Consider the following 21,858-nt stretch of genomic DNA (forward strand, 5'->3'; position numbering starts at 1 on the left):
GGTTCCTCTATCGTTAATCTGCCAATCTATACATATCTTGCGTTTATATTTTGGTGCTTCAAAGAAAGCTCCAAAGCCATTGTTAAAATCAGGATGCTCATGACGCAGCTGACCTTAGTTTCCAACTATGAATCCAGTTTGTAATTTACATCTCATTTCATAAAACACTGATACAATATAGAATTTAAAGCTTAAGAAAAAAATGTTCATGGGCTATAATAACTGTCTAGAACAGTGCAGTGAAAGTGTTTCACAGAAGTAGATCACCGTGGTTTTCAGAATAAAGAGAAATTAATTATGTATCATTTACCTATATAATGTAAGAGAGCAGTATTAATAACACTCAAGAGATAACTTGTCTAACGTAAATGTAGAACGACGGTATTACTTGATCAGAAAACGTTTGAGTGATCCTGGCCCAGAATCAGTTTAATTTGAACTTTAGGAACTTCTCTGCAGCATAGAGCTCTGTGCTCTCTTCCGCATTTATTTTAGGTTTATTGCTGTATTCTCACTAGCTTGGTGCTTTTGCCTTGTGTTCTGGCAATATGGCAAAACAGAAGTGTCTTTTAGATAAATGTATAGGAATGAAAATTTTTTTTCAAAATTGTGTGCTCAGAGTTAGACATCTAAATTCATATAGCAGAAGAGGAAACTATGAATTCTTGAGATCTTAAAGAGAAATCTGTCTCTTATCAGTCATCTGATCCAAGCCTATTTCTATATTAGTGCTTTCTATATGGCAGTGTCCATTTTGCATGTAGGTTCTATCACTTTCTGAATTCATTACTTGACATTAAGTCACAGTTATTGAGAGTAACCTTTAAGCTCTTCAGAACTACATAATCTCTCTATTTTCAAAGGTTTTTGTCATCCTTTAGCATATGCTTTGTGTGATTTTGATGAAGCCGGTTTCACACAGTCCTGCAGGTCACTAATGAAAATGGATAGCACAGAACCCATTGCCAATTCCTCTGAGGTCCTGGTTAATGTATTGCTGCCTGTTTGGAAACTGTACAGTTGCTGCTTACTTGCTTCACCATTTTTTATGACTGCTATGGTATTTTTACCAACACAATAGTTCTTTAGACAGCAGCAGTGCAGTGCCTGGTTTTGGTGCAGAGACAGACATGGGGTTCCTTTCAACTAATACAGAAAATCCTTCAGCTCCAGCTAATTCGTTTTTAGTTATTGACTTCTTTGCCTAATTGACCATATGCTTTTTTTTCAATATCTTATCAATAAATATCCTTCTTACTTTTTTCTGTAATTTTCTGGACCTGGAAACTACATTACTAGATCGGTAATTTTGAATAGCTTTCTGGTGCTAACCTAGAAATTTAATAGAAGACCAGAATTAAAATACCCCATTTTTTCTCCATTTCTATTTTTGGCAGAGAGAGTCAGGCTAACAGAAAATAGGAAGTTAGGAGCTACCTCGGGTAATTTGTCTCTTAAGTTGCCAAAACCTCCCTTTGAAGAATGGCCCTAATGAAGAGGTGGTGCTCAAAGACAGATTGTGCTCACGTGAGCACATAGAGGTTGAAAGACCAGTTTTGCTACTGTTGCCATGGAAAACAGGCATGTATATTACCAAGACACATAAATTCAGGTTCTTCTTGTGATGTACATATGTATGTACATAGTCAGAACGTTCTTCAGGCAGTTAAAAACATATCAGAGTAGACTCCTATGTCTTTTCCAACAATCTTATTATTGAAGGATTCTTATCAAGTGATATGGAGTCAATTATTTCCTTCTGCAGCCTTTGCATTCCTGTGCAGAACTAATTTTTCAGCTCGCCTGTTGGGTTGATGCTGTACACCATGCACATTGAATACTCTGCATAGGAATATTCAGTTGATCTATTGGGATGAATTATTTCTTTGGTTATGTTGCAAGAATTTGTAATTTTATCAATTCAGCAAGATATTTACACACATTGCCTAATTGAACTTTTGAGATGGTTAAAACTAGTTAGGTGCTGAATCAGCATCTCAGTACTTATTTGGTGTTGAGTATGGCCTATAAAAGAATAAAAGAAATCATCTTGTATTGAAAATGTCTGGTCATATTCTAGCCTCTTCTAGACTAGATATCTAATATTGCCGAGTACATGTAGACTAGTCTATGCTTAATTACTGTCTTGAGGCAGAACACATCGCTTGGTGACATTGGTCCAAAAAAAGCCTATATCTGTACAGGTACAGATACTATAAGCAGAGATTCTTCCTTTTTAGCCTAAATCATACTCAGTGCATGGAGACAGCTTTCCTTCTTCGTGAGGTTTGTTGTGATACAAAAATGACCTAGGTTTAAATGAAGCACTTAAAACGAGTGCTTTGCATTGTAGTGATTGAGCCAGCAAGACCATTAATAATATGCCCTCACGCTGCTAGCCTCTTGGATCTGAGGGATTTTCTAATGCAAACCATAATGTAAAATTCATTATCTACCAGTAGCCAGATTTCTGAATCTGCTTGAGCCAATGAATTAATTTTCATTTCCTGAAAATATTCATAAAATGTTGTCTTATGATAATCCCATAAATTATAAGGGCTTTTAGGTGGCAGTATCATAAATCTAATGTACTTAAAGCATACAACTGGGTATGAATAAGCATATTCTAGTATAAAGGAATTAAGATGCCCAGATGAATTTTTAAATCCTTGAGTGATGTGCTGAGCATATTTAAAAAAAGTGAAACGAATGAACGTATCCTTGTGTATCTGACTGTCTTTTTAGTTATGCACATAGCTAAATTTCAGGGTGTTCTTTAAAACTTCAGCTGGAACTATACCTTTCTGTGTGTGCATCCATGCAGATATGTATGGCTCTCTGGTATCATGAAGAAATGACTACAGGATGAGTGCAACTACAGTTATTTCTCTGCATTTATAATTGCCAAAGAAAAATTGTGTAGGAAGCCTTGGTTTCACACTGACGGATTCAGACTAATCTATTGCTATTGCATACAGTGCATAAAAGCAAGAAAAATAAAGTAATTAAAGCTTTTGTTCACCCAATTTAGGTGTCAAAATGTATATGTGAGGTTAAAAAATGAGGACTTTCAGAAGAACAGTAAGATGCTAATTATACAAAAGGGCAGACTGAAAAGTTTCACCTTTCCTGTGGACAACCAAGATTAATTAAAATGATGAATTTTAAGGCACTGGTCTGAAGCCTTGGGATAATGGGGTGCATACTACAAGATTTTCTGTGTAACTTTCAGCAATTCATTTTGGATGTTTCTATATCAAAAGTCTGCGCTGTGACCAGGAAGCCAGAATCAACCTGAACATGAGTGGAAAAATGCTATCGACTGGGTTTTTTTCTCAGACCAGAACTCACTGTGATTAGCTTTTCATGTCTGATTTGCCCTAGGACTGAACCAAAAATCAGGATTTTCATTTGCTGGATGAGAGAATAGAAGCAAGGAGAAAAACTGATGTTGCTTAGCTGTGTGCCTGTTCAGCACAGTTGGAGCTATGTCATATTAGAACCTTTCTTCTCTTTGGTTTACCGAGCTGACTCATGGCATAAGTAACAGGAATCCTCACTTCTGCACTGTAATACCGTGCTGTGTTGCTTTGTAGACCCTAACAGGGACCTGCTCAGGACTGGGTAGGTTGGGGGGGGAGGGGGCTGTGCTAAAGTTACCTCGTAACTAAACTACTTCTTGGGAAATGGACTGACCAGTGTTTGGTTTTGGCAAAGGACTATGCGTTGCAATTATTAACTGGGTGCTGTAAATGCCTAGGGGGAATCAACTGCCTGAGCTTCTCCTTACAAAAGTTTGGGAGAATTTAGATACACATCTTTATGTGTACATGTCACAGGCATGTAACAGGACAGGGAGCTACAAACTTGTCCTCTCTCTCCTTTGACTTCCATGTCCCTTAGTGCTGATCTACATGAATTCTCACTGTGGTACAGTGTGACAGAGGCTCTTCAGCAGCTCAGCCCCAGGTGCCAGAGGAGCTGGGAAGACAAGTGATGCTCACCCTCTGGCAACAGTAAAAAATGGCCTACACACTGTGTTGCAGTGCTGCCCCTTTTCTCATGGGTTTTCTATTTTTCAGTGTTAAATTTGCCAACACAAATCAGACTGAACCAGTTCAAACCAGTTCAGATTTTTAATCTATTCTACCAAATCATTACTGGACTGACCTAAAAGTGAAACAGATGTGTTTCAGTCACAGCAATACCTAGATACTAATTACTCTAAACTTGTAATGATTTGACTTCTTCTCTGTGACTGTGGCTATCTATCTGTGCTGGAAACCTGGCCTGACCAAGGTACAAGAAGCTGAAAACATAGTCAGGTGGCTGACAAGTCATCCACAATGATCCTTTTAAAGAATGTCAAAGTTAGCTCAGGTAATGTCTGTGGAAGTCAAAGTCACAGTATTGACTGCAGTTGAACACGCTCTCAGCATTTTCAAAGGACCCTGAAGCAGTAAGTATCCAAACTGCATTAAAGAGCAGATGGAGCAGCTGTATGTTAACTCCTCTGTGTCTTGGAGAGTCTCTATTTTTGATGGGATCTTTCGGCATTAGTATGAAACTTTTGCTGTTAGTATTTGTACCATCGCTACATAAGACTGAAGTCTTAGGAGACTGCTAACTTGCCCTTTACAATAAGTAAGTGCTTAATTAATGAAAGTAACAATATATATATATAAATAATAGCTGATGTACTTTTCACTTTAGTCCTCTCGCTTTCAATTATTCAGTTTTGCTACGGGTTGAGTTTATGTAACACTTTAATTTTGTATTTTTCACAGAAACGTAACCTGGAATAATTTAGCTATCCCAGACACCCACTGTTCCAGAGAGCTGGAAGAAGGTTACCAGTGCCCACCAGGATTTAAATGCATGGACCTTGAAGATCTGGGACTAAGCAGGCAAGAGCTGGGCTACAGTGGCTTTAATGAGATAGGTCTGTCCTACCGGTAACATCCATTTCAGTATCCATTTAAAAATGTTTATGAAATGAACAGATAGCTCATGTCTGTGCTGAAAAGATATCAAGTGCAATCAGTATTCTGCTCAAGTAGAGCACATGCCAGAAAGAGAAGCTGTGCTATTTGCTTTGGAGTGATGAAGTTATAATCTATTTTTACATTGCCTGGGATCCCATGATTTAAATAACTTTAAAACAATATCTTTATTTAAGAAGGGTCAACTGTTGATTATCACCAGCATGCAAATGCGATGACTAATTTCTGTTTTATTTATGATTCATTTTAGAGTACATAATTCATCCTATTTGTCTAATTTTAGTAGTAATTCCCATGCAAAAAAAAAAAAAACCATCCGGAATTACTTTGATGATCACCTTGGTACTAAAGAGAAGGAGGGAGCGAAAATGAGATCGTGTATCTGTAACAATCTTGATCCAAATTGTGTAAGTCAGAGCATCACCCAGAAAAATGTTTGGGACTCAGGCAGATTTTGCAATACAGGTGTAATTTGTGTTCTGTGAGAAATGCCGCAGAATCACCAGCAGAATACATTTTCTGCCAGCTGCAGTGTGTCATGCCATCCCCACAAGGAAACGAGTGCAGAACAGTAATTCAGGAGAGGTGGCAGGAGCATGGGCAGCTGTGGCAAGATGCACATCCAAATGGAAAATACACAGTTACCCTGTTAGAACGTTGTGGTTACCTCACGTTTATTTAACAGACAAAGGTCCAACAGGAGCCTGCAGCTGTAAATTTTCATTTAAGCACAGGCAGGGAAGTCCCTTCAAATGATAAAGCATGCCTGCAGGCTGTATTCTTTCTGATCCATCTCTCTGATTCTGATAAGCTTTTTTTATTCATTTTTCCTGGCTTGATCTCCAGACTGTTGTCCTGGCCCCAGCTGAACTTGAAGGTAATAAAAAGGTTTAATGACTGAATAACTGCTATCCAAAAAGTTCTTTTGAATATGGAAAGCCTTTGCAGCTGAAATCACTTCAGTTGGTTCCCAGGCTGCTGAATATACACAATGAGCCAGAGAGTTACAAGAAATAGTCTCAGAGTCCTGTTACAATAAGTACTCTGTGATACCAAATACTTTCTGAACAAAAACTGCCATTTGTGTCCTTTCTTTTTGTTGTGAGAAGGGGAGAAACTGATTTAAACCAAGCTCCATTCTGTTTCCTTTGGGATCAGAAGTGTACCAGTTGTACCAGTACTGCTGGCTGAATAGCACTACTGATAGTACCTATCTTTTATATAAATTTTTTCTTCAGTAGATCTCAATGGATAGCCCTGTCTGATCTCTCAGGCAACCTTCAGATTCCTAAGTTAGTGGCACACTGCCATGCCTGGGTGAACATGAGCTGAGTTCACACTAAAAGTTAAAAACAACCACATGTAAGTAAGTTCTGCGGTTTGTGATGGCTTGGCAGGGGAGCGTGGGATAGGCGTATCACCAGAAGAATTGCGCCTCAGATTGAAATCTCCCTTCTTATCTTGACACGCAAAATGATCTGTAGCATTGAAGGCTGTTATTCCAGCTGTCCACCTGGTCACCAGGGAAAAGTAGTTGCAATGCCTTAGACAACCTTAAGTGGGTAGATGATTTGAATGAGGCTCAGAGTGCTTAATAAAGGAGGCCAGTATGTTTTTAATGATGGGGGCAGATTGGCAAAGACAGGTGAAATAGTTTGTCCAAGGGTACCTGCAAAGCTGATTTGAAAAACAGGGCTCAAACTCTGGTCTCCTGAGTTGCAGTCCTATTCTTTATCAGTATGTCCTTCTGAGTTCTGCATTTTAAAGATCAAACATTGCTAATAGACTTAGGAAACTTGTTATTGGCACATTGATTTTGTCTAGAAATAGGTAGCCAGGATATAAAACCTCTCGGTACAGCAGCCGGAAGTTAAGTTGATGATCAATTGAAAGCTGATTACTAAACTTTAAAATACTGGGTAAGACACACCAACTTTGCCACAAAATGTTAAATAAGATTCCTCAAATTAGGATTGTTATAAATTGGGTTATAACCAGCAAGTTTATCAATAGTTTATAAATCTCCATTTTTGTGATGCACCTTTGTATGTAGTTAACAGGTAAGTAACGCAGTAGATCTTTTCTGTGTAATTATACTATTTTATTGTATGCATTCATTGATATTTTACTTGCAGATATTATTATGCAGCCTGTCCTGTTGGTTCCTGAAATCTATCATTACAAAAATCGCAAGAGCATAGCAATTTGGCAGCTACTGTGTAATTAGTACCACTTAATTTGCAGTATATAAGTACAAGCTATGCATATTTGAATTTGATTATTTCTGTTATTTTTCTTCTCTTTAAAGAAAAAGGGAGGGGTTTTTTTCAACTTTATTACTTAGTAAAGACTAAACTGTCCTAATCAGATAAAAGTTAATAGAGTTTTCTATACTGTGAGGGCTATGCCAAGTAGATAGTTACACATTAAGAAAATCTCTTAATTTTGGCTATATCCTGCTCCCACTTTTATAAGTGACTTTGGCTTTAAAGGGATGAAAATTGGAAAAATGATAGTGTAAGTTTTGATACTTGACAATGTATTTATTTCCCAAGTTTTCTATTTTTAGTTTTGAGGTATTCTGTTTATCTATTTTATGTATGCTTCTGTGCAGGTATGTATGTATTGTTTAAGGAAGAACATAGTTATAAACCACTGAGAAATATGGCTTGAAGTCATTTTGTCAAGATAATCTAGGCCGTCCCCTTCTGATGTGAAGGAGACTTCACAATCTTTCCAGGCAATCTATTGCACTGATTCATTGTCTGTAATCTTAGGAGGTTTTTCCTAAAGTACAACCTGAATCTTTCTTTTTTGCAATTTAAGGTCATAATTTCTCACCTTAGTCACTATTGACATAGAGAAAACTTAAAAAAAAAAAAAAAAAGGCTTTTCTGCATCTTTCAAGACTATCATTATGCCTCTTTACCCTCTATGGCCCTATAGCTCCAAATGCTTCAGTCTTTTGCTATAAGACATATTTAATACCTTAAATTATTCTTGTTGTCCTTCTCTACACTTTCTCCAGCTGATTCACCCTTTTGTTGAAGTGCAGTACTGGCAGAATACCCCAGCAGAGCCATTACGTTATGTGTTTTTAAGCTTTATTACAGTGTCTACATCCCGGTGAGAATTTTTCCATTTTCAGAACAGCATGTTGTGGGTGATTCATGTGTTTTTCTGGTTTGTTACAGCCCTTGTGTCCTTTTGAAAGAGCTGCCACCACTGTTTCCCATCCTCTATTTGTTTACTTGATTATTTATTTTTAAATGTAGACCCCTGCATTTGTCTCTGTCAAATAGCATACTTTTCCTTTTTTTTTTTTTCCAGATTATTTCTTCAATTTGCAAAATTCTTCTGGAATTTTAATTCTTTCCTCCTGAATACTTTTAGTTCCTATTAGCTTACTTTTATCTGAAAATTGATAAGAATAATTTATTTTCTATCAACCTGGTCAAGAGTGAAAAAAATAAATAGAACCAGACCAAGATCAGAGTCTGTTGGAACCTTGTTTGACAGTCTTCCTTTCTGACAATGTTTTGTTAATAGCTGGTCATGAGGACACTTAACAAATGGTTTTGCACCCATCACAGAGTAGTTTCACCTAGCCATACTTCTGTGTGTTGTCATGGTGAGACAATGTTAAAAGCCTTTTAAAATCAAGATGTAGACCATCATTCTCCTCTCCCTACAAAACCTGCTTCCATTCTGCATTTGTACAGCAATAATACAGAAAGATTCGTGCCGTGGGTTCTCCAGTGCCTGTACCCTTTCAATATGTATTAATAATATAATACTTACACCTGATGTTTGTGAAGGTAATTTTTCAAACATGGGCCATGTCAGCTGTATATCTACAGCTAATGCCTCTGTTCTTCAGTGTACATATTTCTAGATTGGATGTAGGATGAAATTAATGCCAATCGGTTTTGCCAGCTTTACCGGTGTTATCTCTAATGGGAGCGCAATTACAAAAAGCCAGGGCAGTTCTGTCTGGCTATACCTCTAGGGCAGTTACAAGCAACAGTCACAAAGGTCTATCTTAGAATTGTTTGTGAAACTGGAGAATTAATGAAATGTTGAGTGGAGAACCAATTAGCTAAGGCCTCAGTACTCCAAATCACTTTCTCTCTGAAGTTCTGAATTGGGAGGAAGGAATACTAGAGAAAAAATAATCTGCCCCCCCCCCCCAGGTGAGTTGACTTCAGATATTTCAGGTTCCAGCTAATAGGAGGCTACAAGAAGTTACTGCTTTCTTCAAGTGAGTTGCTCATGAACTCACCAGAAACCGGAGTGCTCTTTCCAACAGTTTGACACAGAACTTCTTAAGTAGGTTTTGTTCTTATGCAGTGGGAGCCTTCATATTAAATGAAGTCTTTTATCCATCAGGATGCTTGAAAGATTTTTTTCAAATACTACCCATGGGGCTGAGTGGGAGTAAGAGAAAGGATATGAATGAAAGGCTTGGCTGGCTGCGTGGATGTGGGTGGCAAAGCTCCTTACTATTGCTTATACCTGTATAGTACTGTCAAGCTCTTCTCTTTCGCAGACTACTTAGCTGATTTTGATTCAGGCTTCTAAAAAAGGTTGATGTTTCCTTCATATTAGAACAGCCTTCAGCCTTCTCTCCCACTGAGAGCATCAGGTACTTTCACAGTTGGCCTGTTTCTTCTTTCTGATTTTATTCTCTTCTTCTCTGTGTTTTTTCCTAGCTGTGTTTAATTCCATAGAGTGTAGCTGATAGGATGACAGTATCATGAAGCGTGAAAAAAATGTTGAGCTAAATATCGAGAAAAATGACCTTTGTTTTATGAATAAACCCCAGTAATTGTACAAATCATTAGGCATGCGATTGTATTTGCATAAGTATTTTCATCTGATATATCTAAAAAGCATAAACATAATTGTTGAATGAAATAAGAGCATGGAAGACTTGGCAACTGGAGAACTATGACAAGTGCTTCTGCCTTCCGCGTCACTGTTTATCTGAGTGTGCATCTGCCTTTAGTCAGTATTTAACATGGCAGTAATTGCTATCAGGATCACAGTAAGGATGTTGGTAGAGCTGTCTGTGTGGGTGCTGCTGGTAGGGATGCACATAGACACAAATATGCCAAAACCCCTGCTGTTCTGGATCCTGGGCAGTTTTCCTGCTTACCTGTACTTTCCACACAGTACAGATCCTTCTGCATGCAGATTTTTGTAACATCTGGCTAGCAATCATTCCATATGCCTCATGGGTGCAATCATCTGTAATCATCTACAGATGTACACTTGCAGCTACATTACTGATTTTACTCTTCACGTAATCCTAGAGAATGTTTCGGTTTTTTTTTTTTTCCATGATTTACAGTGCTACATATTGCTTCAAATATTCTTAAAAGGAAAAGGAAGTCCAGAATGAAAGATACCTAAAAGTTAAAAATTATTCTACAAAGTAAGAGAGAGAAGTTTTAGGCCAAGGATCATTCTGAAAGGAGGAGATCTTATTCTATGCTGTATCATCAACCCATCTGTCATTTGCTAGGGCCAGTACCCTATTAAATGATACTAATTACGTCTGGTACCTGCAGAGGGTATTTCACAAATACTACCATATTAATGTGCAGTTTACATGTAGGAGATAAACACACATATGTTGTATCTTGGAGACAAGTAATGACATTTCAATGGTAAGGAGTGCATCAAGCACATATACAGAAATTAAATCTGTATTAAACCTTACTTGCCTTACAGTAGAAGTGAACACACTTCAATGGCACAATGAGCCAGCAAAATCATCTAATTTCATGGGCTGTAAAACAGCAATAGAGCTTTAGGTCTTGGATATTTCCCGCCATTTCACTTATAATATGTGACCCAAAATTTAAATATTCTTGGCATGCCTACAGTTGAGAGACTTTTTTTAAATTGGTAATAAGAAGAAAAGATTTTACATGTCACTATGAAAAAGGTCTGCCATGATTAGATTAAAAGTGAACCTAATTTAATGTTTGTTAAAGGAAACATCATGGTGGGGGCAAAGTCAACTTCCTGAATTCACTTATAGGTATTTTTTTATAAAAGACTTGTACAGGGATCAAAATACCCCCTTTGTCTACCTATAAATTGAAATTTTATCTACCAAACACAGGAGTTACATTAGTTCCCTCAGGAACTCTTTCATGATGGGGAAAAGACTTTTGAGTGTGCAGCCAGTTTGAATTGCAATGATACTGCTCTTAGACTGGAAGAAGATCGGGGTGGCATTATGTCCATTGTTCAGAAGGAAGGAATTAAGGTTAAGATAATATGATGTGAATCTGGATTTTGCACCTCACTGCCACAATCAGTTAAGTATGTTTTCCATGAGAGATTTAATGTTGCCTAGAGGTTGGGTACCTCTCTGTAGGACTAGAATTCGTAGTGGTTGAGTACTGTGTTGAGTGGTGAAAACCAAGCAGCTGGCCCTAGAGGAGAGTGAGCGACATGAGACTGGTGACTTGAAGGAGTACTATAAGACCTGCTATTTGTCATTCTTCCATGAAGTTATTTCCCATTTTTTCTCCATGGTTTGCCTAACATAAAAATGTATAAAACCACCTTTAATGCTTAGGAGGCTGAATGTTAAGAAGACATGCCAACATAAAAGAAAATACATGAAAATCCAACTTACTGTTCCTGCTGCCATTGTGTAAAGAAAAGAGCCTGTCACTGGTGGCAGAGGCTGACCTTTTCATTTGTCCATCACTCCACATTCACCTGACACACTTGTGTCTTGGTGGCAGTATTAGCAGCCACTTGGTCTTTCCAGGTCCTTGGCATGGGCAAAAGAAGCAGGTGGATTATGACTGATTAGTTGTCCTAGGCAACTGCCTATTCTGCCAGCTCTGAGACTTAGAGGTCCAGGAGGAACAGTGAATTAAGAGCTGATGAACAGAATAAAAATTATACTTGCAGGTTATTTGTTCAAAGTAGAAGATACAACTGACAGTGAAAAGGATTGCAAGGGTGTATTCAGCCTCCTGTATGCCTCCTTCCTTCCCCCCACTGCCCTTTCAAGTCATCTTCTCCACCTGAATGAAGCCGGTGTTGTTTTGCACAGATGTAGAGGGCCAGAAATGCAGATCAGCATCAGCACCACAGCCTGACTCCCTTGGCTCTGAGTCAGTTGGTATCTGGGATAATAGAAAGCAACAAGGGGATGTCAATGTTAAGTCGGAGCCTCCATTTAATTTTGCCCATTAAAGGCTGAGAGATTGAGCTCTTATGAAGGAAACATTGGTTCAGTAATGATTTCATCAAAATTTGTGGTCAGACTCTTTAATTCTACAGATGATATGCATGCTTGATATACATATTGAGTCTTAATACTCTGTTTATCCTAGCAAGTGCATCACAGTATTAAATACATTGATAAACAGGTCTAATCTTATTCCACTTACACAGCTCTTGAGACACTTGCATGTAAACTGCCTAATAAGGAGGCCTTCATCTGTGATGGTGGCCCGTGGAGTTATCATGTAGTAACATGACAAGAGATAATGATGTTAGTGTGTGAAGGTGCCAGAATGTAATTAGGGAAGCCATTCAGACTGTCTAGCAATAAAACTCATATTTTCTAAATGTGAGCCCAAATGACTTAACGCATGCCCCATTAGTCCACTGAACCAGTGAAAATTATTATTTCAAAAATGGTGATAGATTTTTGGTTTTCTCACTGGAATTCCTGCCTAGGCCTTGCAGAGAGAGAGCAACAGGGCCCTGATCCCAGCTGAGGCACTGTCGTGGACAGAAGAGTCTCCACTCAGGGAACTTGACTTACTTGTTTTGCCGCCAATTAACATAGATTTACAATCGCTCATTCAGCTAATAAGGAACAAAACAGACGAACAGTTAAAGAGACACTTAGGGAAAACTCCTTTCCTCCTCCTCCTGTCTTAACTTCAGCCCACACACCTCCCCAGATCCTAGTCCCCACTCCTCTGCTTTTGCAGCATGTGAGGCAGGGAGCAGTGTGGGAAGCTGGGGCGGTGCATAGTGATTTCTTTTATTTGCTGCTCCTTTTTTCTTACTCTCCTGCGGATGCTTCTTCCTTCTTAATCATCTCTGCTGCAGAGCAGGCCTAGCCATGGGCTGCAGTCCCTTCACAGGTGCCCTGCTCTGCATGCCCCCTGCTACCAAAAACCTGCTAGTTATGCTCACCACAGGCCCCTAAATAAACCTAGGCATGACAGCTTAGACTGCCGTTACATAGGCATCTTCAGAAGATTATGCAAGTTTTTTGGCGAGCACAGAGGAGTAAAGAAAACAGTTTGTATGCCCTGTGCAGGTAAGAACAGTTTGCAGTCCTCATTGTGGTGTTCCCCTTGGGAAATAATTCTTGTTATGAAGAATGTGAACCCTGTGAGGGGTGAAGCATGGCTATGTGAATAAGGTAAATAAGTTCATTTTGTTCCTGAGATAATGAACAAGTTTCACTGAATTTCACTGAATTTTTTTTAGAGTTGGAAGGGACCATATAGATCATCTAGTCCAACTCCCCTGCTGAAGCAGGATTGCTTAGAGAATGCTACTCAGGACTGCATCCAGGCGGGTCTTGAAAATCTCCAAAGAAGGGGACTCCACAACCTCCCTGGGCAGCCTGTTCCAGGGCTCTGTCACCCTCACCGTGAAGAAATTCTTCCTCATATTTGAGTGGAACCTCCTATGTTCCAACTTGTGCCTGTTGCCCCTTGTCCTGTCACTGGGAACCACTGAAAAGAGTCTGGCTCCCTCCTCCTTCAACCCACCCTTGAGATACTTATAGGCATTAATAAGGTCTCCCCTCAGCCTTCTCTTCTCCAGACTAAAGAGTCCCAGCTCTCTTAACCTTTCTTCATAAGGGAGATGCTCCAATCCCTTAATCATCTTTGTTGCCCTTCTCTGGACTCTTTCCAGTAGTTCCCTATCCCTCTTGAATTGGGGAGCCCAGAACTGGATGCAGTATTCCAGTTGTGGCCTCACCAGTGCAGAGTAGAGGGGGAGAATGACTTCCCTCGACCTACTAGCCACACTCTTCCCTATGCAGCCCAGGATTCTGTTGGCCTTCCTGGCCACAAGAGCACATTGCTTGCTCATTGTCATTTTGCTGTCTACCAGGACTCCCAGATCTTTCTCTTCGGAGCTTGGCTCCAGCAGGTCCACGCCTAACCTGTATTGGTGCCTGACATTCTTCTTACCCAGGTGTAGCACCTTACACTTTTCCCTGTTGAACCTCATGAGGTTCTTCCTTGCCCAGCTCTCCAGCCTGTCCAGGTCTCGCTGGATGGCAGCACGGCCCTCCGGGGTGTCAGCCACCCCACCCAACTTGGTATCGTCAGCAAACTTGCTGAGGATACACTCTGTCCCCTCGTCCAGGTCACTGATGAATATGTTGAACAGGACTGGACCAAGTATTGACCCCTGGGGGACACCACTGGTTACAGGCCTCCAGCTTGAGCCTGTTCCATTAACCATTACCTTTTGGGTCCTGTCACATAGCCAGTTCTCAATCCACCTCACTGTCCCCTCATCCAGCCCACACTTCCTTAGTTTTCCAATGAGGATGTTATGGGAGACAGTGTCAAAAGCCTTGCTGAAGTCAAGGTAGATGACATCTGCTGCCCTCCCCTCATCCAGCCAACCAGTTATGGCATCATAGAAAGCTATCAGACTGGTCAAGCGTGATTTACCCTTGGTAAACCCATGTTGCCCACTTCCAATAACCCCCTGCTCTTCAACTTGTTTGGAGATGACATCTAGAATGAGTCTCTCCATTACCTTCCCAGGGACGGAGGTGAGACTAACTGGTCTGTAGTTCCCAGGGTCCTCCTTCTTGCCCTTTTTGAAGACTGGTGTGATGTTGGCCTTCCTCCAGTCTTCTGGCACCTCTCCTGTTCTCCATGACTTTTCAAATATGATAGAGAGTGGCCCAGCGATAACTTCTGCCAGCTCTCTCAGCACTCGTGGGTGTATCCCATCAGGGCCCATGGACTTATGAATGTCCAGTTTGGCCAAGTGGTCCCAAACCTGGTCCTCCTCTACTGGAGGAAAAACTTCCTCTCTCCATACCCTCCCCCTGGCCTCCAAGGCCAGAGGTTCATGAGGAGCAGCCTTAGCAGTGAAGACTGAAGAAAAGAAGGCATTCAGCAACAAAGTTGAAAGAGAGTTGACTAATAAATCCCTGTTTAGGCCTAAGGCACAATACTGTTTTCATTGGTTGCAGCTTCTTAAGGACCATGTTTAGTTTCTCATCAGAAAGAGTGTAATAACAGAAGGCTTTGAGGGTTTTGAGTTTTGTCTGGGGTTTCTTTTTATTTGGCAGGAAAAGTACCAATGAAATTCAGTGGTTGGAGGTTGAATGTAGACAGATGTATTTAGGAAAACTTGAACATTTTATATCAGTACGTATCACTACTTAGAAAAATAATCACCAGGAAGTTGAAGCAAAAGCAGTATCTGAAATCTCTCCTAAAACCATGCTAGAGCCCATACAGAAGTTCCTGGATTTGGTGCAGTAAGCACAGGGTGAAAATCTCAGGTTTTTTTGCTATACAAATTAAATTTAGATTCTTCTACTTTAGTGCTGGATTAAATTATGCAAGAGGTTCCTTTGGGCCCTAGGATTGATTCTGTATATTATTTATTCTTCAGTTTGACAGTTTTGTCTCCGTCTTGTATGTGGCCGAGAAATGAATGACCTGCACTCATGGCATAGGAGAAGTAGTCTTTGTCCTTTGCTTTGTGTTTTTCTAACTGTGGTTATGACACTTTGATACTTAAAAAAAAAGATGACAGAAAAAGAAGTAATGCCAGCCTACCATGGTTAATGGGTTTGTGTCTTCTTTCATTGTAAATATCTGTGCTGTATTTTGCCATTTGTATTTTTAAGTGTTGTTTGACTTTGCTCCTGGTTTTACATTCTTCTGTTCTCAAACTTTTCTTAATGATTCTAAACCTGTTCTTCCTCTCTGTAGTGAAAAAATGATATGCTGATATCCTCAGGATGGAGTTTCCTCCTGAGCAGACACTGAGTGATCAGCCCTTATTTACTGACTTCCTTTGGTCATAAATATACTTTTTATCCTTTGTAAATCACTTGCTCCTGCAGCCCGACAGGACAGGGTTTATAACCCTCTGTTAACTATATATGTAAGTGAATATTCCTATACATTATACTTTGAAAATAGAGTTTTTCTTACTTAAAAGTTATATAGTAAGGTTTCTAAAAAGCAGATGAATACATGTGATTCACTATTTCTTCCTCATAGAGATGAGATATTGCAGTTACCAAATAATTAGGGGGTGATAGTGATTTTAAGGTGAGTGATAATTAGCTTGTTCAGCAAAAATTCTGTGGTACATGGCAGAATTATTATTGCTGTAGAAGCACTGAATATAACTTTCAAACCTGAGGTCTCCATGAGCCTTCTGCTGAAGAGGTGAAGCTTGCCAGACTTCAGATTATTTTTTAATCTTCAGATTATTTTAGTTTTCTTCTTTAGTATGACAATTCCATCGAAACGAGCAGAATAATTTTTAAATGGAGGTTGTCTAACATAAGGCAGTCTTAGTGAGTTTGCATGTATTGTGGATGTATGTAGAAAGGAGAAAAGAGGACATTTCGTGGTTTGCATGGAACACAATGCCAAAATGACCAGAATCTAGCAGGGAGCATGTTTCTTGAAAATTTTCAGTCTCTTCAAGCTCTGTGAATTCTTACTGTTGCTGGAGTCACATCTGTTGTATCACTGTTGTGTGAGTGATGTAGATTAAGTTTTACTGGAGAATGTATTAGCAAAGAGCCTTTCATGAGAAATTTTCGGCAGATTAGAAACAACTGTGTTTTAAATATATTATGTAAGGCCCTGAATTTTCAGTGGAAAGCCAGTGGGCTTTATTTAAAGGCTATATCTCAACTGGTGGACCTGCATGTCTGAGGTCCTGGTTTTGTATATCCTGGCTGTGTCCTGACCTTATACCAGATAAATACTTCATTGCAACTTCTTTATTCCTACTTGATTTTTGTGGGAGAAGGAACCCTGATATGTGGACAAGAAGGCAGCTCCAGTCTCCTTTCCCCAGGGCTGAGGCACCAGTGTCTTGGCATTCCACAGCACGCACACCGAGTGCTTAAACTGGTTGTACTACGTGGGTCCAAGGGAATGACTGGGATGTCAATATTGGTTGTTACTGATGGTCACGGTCAACTCTTTGTATTCCTGTGTTGGAAGAGTAACACTGAGATACCTAAACCCACAGATTTTCAGTAAAGAAAACTTTACTGCTGCTGAGAGAATTCAGTGAAATGTACTTTCCCCTGCTGTTTCAGGGTGTTCCATGTTAGTTTCAGAAGCTAAGTAATTTGATCTATAATGGAATAAAACAACTTTCAAGAAAGCTTTACTTTTTCTTTTTTTCTCAATTTTGTTTGTAATTGGGGATCTTTCCTGGTGGCCATCTTTTTCTGCTATATATGGTTTGATATATCACTCATGTCATTATAGTACGCTGCACAGAATTTAATGACCTGTCTGACATCTGTGCTGTGTGCTTACTCCTCTCTCTCTTCTATTCCCACCTGCACCTGGGAACACAGGAAAAATGGTTTGCACACTGAACCATTATGGTTTTGGTTAGATTTAATTTTTAAATATACCTTCTGATAAGTACTTGTGTGATAGGGATGGCAATGTTAAAAAAAAAATAAAAATCATACTTGCTGATGTTAAGTAAAAGGCCCATAAGCTGTCACTGATCATAAGCTGAAGAGATGGAAGAGCAAAGTGTTGCAGAAAGGCTGTCTTATTAGAAGGGTATAAGAGAATGAAAGTTGAGGCAGGTCAAATGCCAGCTTTAGGTGCATCTTGTTATGCTTCTTTCTACTGTAAGCTCTAAAACCTCAGACATCGATTCCTTATTGACATACAACTTTGTGTACCGTTTCTTAATTTATCTCAAGTAGCATGGTCTTAAATTCTATGTAAGTTTTGCCTTGTGATTAGTACGAGATCACAAGCATAGGAGAAAAAAAAAAAAAACTGTGAGAATTCAGTAGAGCTCACTGGCACCAGCACAGCTGTTGGCTTCTTACTGAACCTCTTAAATATCTTCACCCTTTGCTCCCTACTGTTTTGTATCTCAAGGGGGCTTTTTTGCTCCAACATAAGGGTTTAAGGAGTCCTGGAATGGAGCTTGCTGGGGAGCGTGGCGCTGGAGACGTGTCAGCTGGCTCTGCAGGACCCAGGCTCCCAGAAGGCACCCGAAGCAGAGGGCACCCTTTGCACTGCACGCCCAGAGAGTCTGCAGCGTGTCAGCGCCCCTGCTGCAGATTGTGAGTTAAATGTAGTGTAAGTACTGTTTCCACAGATGACCTTCTTACACTTACTTTCTGCTGCTCCAGCATAGCAAGGCCTCCCAGCGTGATTTTGAGATCATACACGCTCTGTGAAGGCAAAGGAGGAAATTTGCTTTTGTACTGCTGCTACTGTTTTCTTATAATTCCTATGGGAAGCGTGAGTTAAAACACTCAGGTCTATTATCTACAATGACATTTCTTTTTCTTCTAATGCAGAATGCTAACCAAAGGGTCAGATAACTCTGAGAGGCTGAATAAAGCAGTCAGGGGACACATGCATGCTAGGAATACCATGGTCAAAGGGAAATAAATGCACATGAAGACCATCTCCTTAATGAGGTTTTACTAAGAAAATAAATAGAGCTGCTTCAAGCAAAAACAACCTCCCAGCCCACCAGTTTGCACTCTGCATGAGAACTGAAGCAAGGCATGTGTCAAAGACAATAACTATTTGTGTGGATAAATGCTCAACAACTTACAGTCTGAGAAGGAACAGGGAACAATGTGAAAAAATAGAGGAGTTAAAGGTGTGGCAGTGCGAACAGCCCTGGAACAAAAGGCGTGACTAATTTCAGCCAGGCTAAGGAGCAGGAAACTCTTAGCCAATAGGCAAAGCATGAAGTTAGGCAATTAGAAACCTGTCATTCCATACCAAGAAAATTAGATCCTATCGGTTTAATTATCAGTCAGTGCCATTAAGACAATATAGCTCTGCATAATGAAAGCTGCAGTTACTGGGTAATAGGGGTAATTGTTTTCTCAGTGGAAGATTTTCACTTTCAGACAAGAGCTTCAGTATGTGACCAGTTTACAGGCTTTGACCTTCAACACTTGCATAATGCACGGGACACATTGTTTTTACCTTGCCTCCTGAGATTTGATTATTTTATCCTAAACAACATTTTTGTAAAGTTGGTGGAAATGAGCAAAACCACCCACTGCAAATACAATCTACAGTAGTCACGCAGCATGCCCTCTGTTAGTGTGATTAGAGCAGCTTACCAAATCATCTTTGATTTAAGATCTTTGATTTGATAACACAGGGCCAGCTTGCAGCTTGGCTTTCCTGCTTCTGCTGGGGAATAAGAGGGAATAATGCTATTCCAGAAAATCTAGACTACAGATGGTCACTCTGGAGGGGGTCGCGCACACAGAGCAGAAGCTTGGGTGTGACTCCAGCACATCAGCTCATCTGCGGTAACTGACTTCATACATCCTGCTATCTTTGCAGTACCCTGTGGCAAATGTGTAATACTCCTCCTTCATTAAATAGTGCACAGTCTCAATGTATTACTCTGTTACTCAAATATTTAAATATTGGGTGTTTCTTTTCCTAAGTGTCTTTTCCCTACTGTTCTTAGGGACTTTCAGTAGTTACCGTATTCTGCTCTAGGGTCAATGTCAGAACATTGCCACGTGAAGACATTCTTACACAATATCTAGTATGTACTGAGTGGTATTGGAAGAGACAGGTTACAAGCTTAAAGAATAATATAATATTTTGGATCCCCTGTGAACTACTGAAATACTTCAAAAAAAGTAAGACTGTTCACTTACTGCCTTTCTCATAGCAACTGAGAACGAATAGAAATTACTTGAAAGACTGAAAGTGTTATCTAAGAACATTAAATACTATATGTATTCTTTACTCAGATCATAAATTTTGGTTGAGATCAAACTGGGAGCTAGATATTGCAATATCTAGCAGGTGATCTGAATAAATCTTCAACACATCTAACAAATAGTTACCACTTCTGTATTTTTCTGTACTTGGGACACAGCGTTGAGGAATATGTCTTGATTTCTTTGCCACAGGGACATTTTTGTTCTAGTAATTGTTTCAATATGCAAATAATGGCTATCTTTCCTAAAATCTCTACGGATATTTTCAGTGGACAGATTCTTTAATGGTATAAGCTACTTCAGAGGTTCTCCTTAATTCTCATCAAAATTTAAGACTTTTTGAAGGCATGCTATTCCATCTCCAGGAAAGGTGTCACTGGTCATCTTGGGAAGTGTGAAGATACATCTTCTCCCATACTGCAGTCAGCATTATCCACCCCCATCCAAGAACTCCTTTAGAAGGTTATCCTCTACTTTTCCAACAAATCTGTACTACTCTCACCTTGCAGTAGAGAGTACCATAATGGTCAGTACTTCGCCTCATTTCAGTAACAGATTTTGACTACAGTTTATGCCTCCCAAGATTAGGTAATTATCATGAACCCTCAATTTAAGGGTCTCAATTCACATCTGAAAAGGAGTAAACCACACAACAGTATCACCTTTTTCTTTCCACTGTGAAGAAGATTGCAGAAACTAAGCCCCTAATTTTGGCACTTTAAACAGCTACAATGAGATTGGATGACTTTGGGTCCCTGCTCCCAGCTAAGCTATACACTTTAAATGCATGATACTGAAAGAATCAAAAATGAATTTTATTGCATAAAATTCAAAAGAAGTGAAAACGGTTCGCAAATTTTCTGCTGGAAGACCTCGTCAGTTACAAGGACATCTGACCCTTCAGAGAGCATAGCTGCTCTGTGGCAAAGTGTACAAGATAAAAACTTCAGAAATCTGTTCTATTTCTCAAGGAACTGACTGTGTACATAACTGTTTCATCTCAACAGAAGTTACCCAGGGGCTGACAAATTCAAATAAAATAGGTTAGTCACAACAGGACTTCTATATGTCTCTTTTGATAAACTGTGGTATTATTTTTTTCTAATCATCTGCCTGTGGCAGGTTTTGCATGGTGTTTATAGTGGTATGTGTACTACTTACATATCCTTCTGTACTAGCCAACTTTACTGTATTCTACATGTGAATATTTTTCTTACATTTATTTTTCATCTACTGCTTTTAGGCGTATTACTCAGAATTCTGAGGTTGTGACAATTAAAATATGTCTATCATCATCTCTCGAACAACAAAAAAAAAAGCTTCACTTGTATTACTATTTAATCCTCTTCTCCAGAACCAACTCTATCTGTGTTTTCTTTTTCCTATTTTCGTTTCTTGCATTTCATGTAGAATCCTAATTCTGCCATTACCTGCATGTTTTCTTTTTGTCCTCGGTATCTGATACAGAACTATGGAACAATAATGGTGATCCATGGAGGGATAGTGGCAGTGAATGGAAATTGCATACTGCAAAACCCATTTAAAAAGTCGGCATTCTGCCATTATTATGCCATAGCCACGGATATGTATTTCACTGACGTTCGCACATCAAGATGGTAAATGCCCTGGAAATAGCTAAGGATATTGACTCTGGTCATTGGGGCACTAAAAGAAATTCAGAAGAGAGTTTGGAGTATCAGGGGAGAATACTGTTTTTGAATAGTTGTTCTGGAAAGCTTGGAGGATTAATTTAATAGATGTCTGTATGGTTATTTCACAATCGAATTAGTCTTTGCAGTCTTTTGCCTGGTCATTTTATCCAGTGAGGAATGCTGCTTCTACTGTGCATTTACTCAAACTGTGGTTAACCTGCTC

The 21,858-nt window shown here is 39.4% G+C and overlaps 1 protein-coding gene across 2 annotated transcripts in view; it reads left to right on the forward strand.

The window, feature by feature from the left end:
• Positions 1-21,858, forward strand: part of NALCN (sodium leak channel, non-selective) — a 249,753-nt gene that overhangs the window by 45,832 nt on the left and 182,063 nt on the right. For both annotated transcript variants that reach the window (XM_074168527.1, XM_074168534.1), the window contains exon 6: positions 4,788-4,942. In XM_074168527.1, coding sequence (XP_074024628.1) covers positions 4,788-4,942 — 155 coding nt within the window. The remainder of the gene's footprint in view (positions 1-4,787; positions 4,943-21,858) is intronic.

This window comes from Numenius arquata, chromosome 1 (genome assembly GCF_964106895.1).
Source record: "Numenius arquata chromosome 1, bNumArq3.hap1.1, whole genome shotgun sequence".
In the NCBI taxonomy this organism is placed as follows: domain Eukaryota; kingdom Metazoa; phylum Chordata; class Aves; order Charadriiformes; family Scolopacidae; genus Numenius; species Numenius arquata.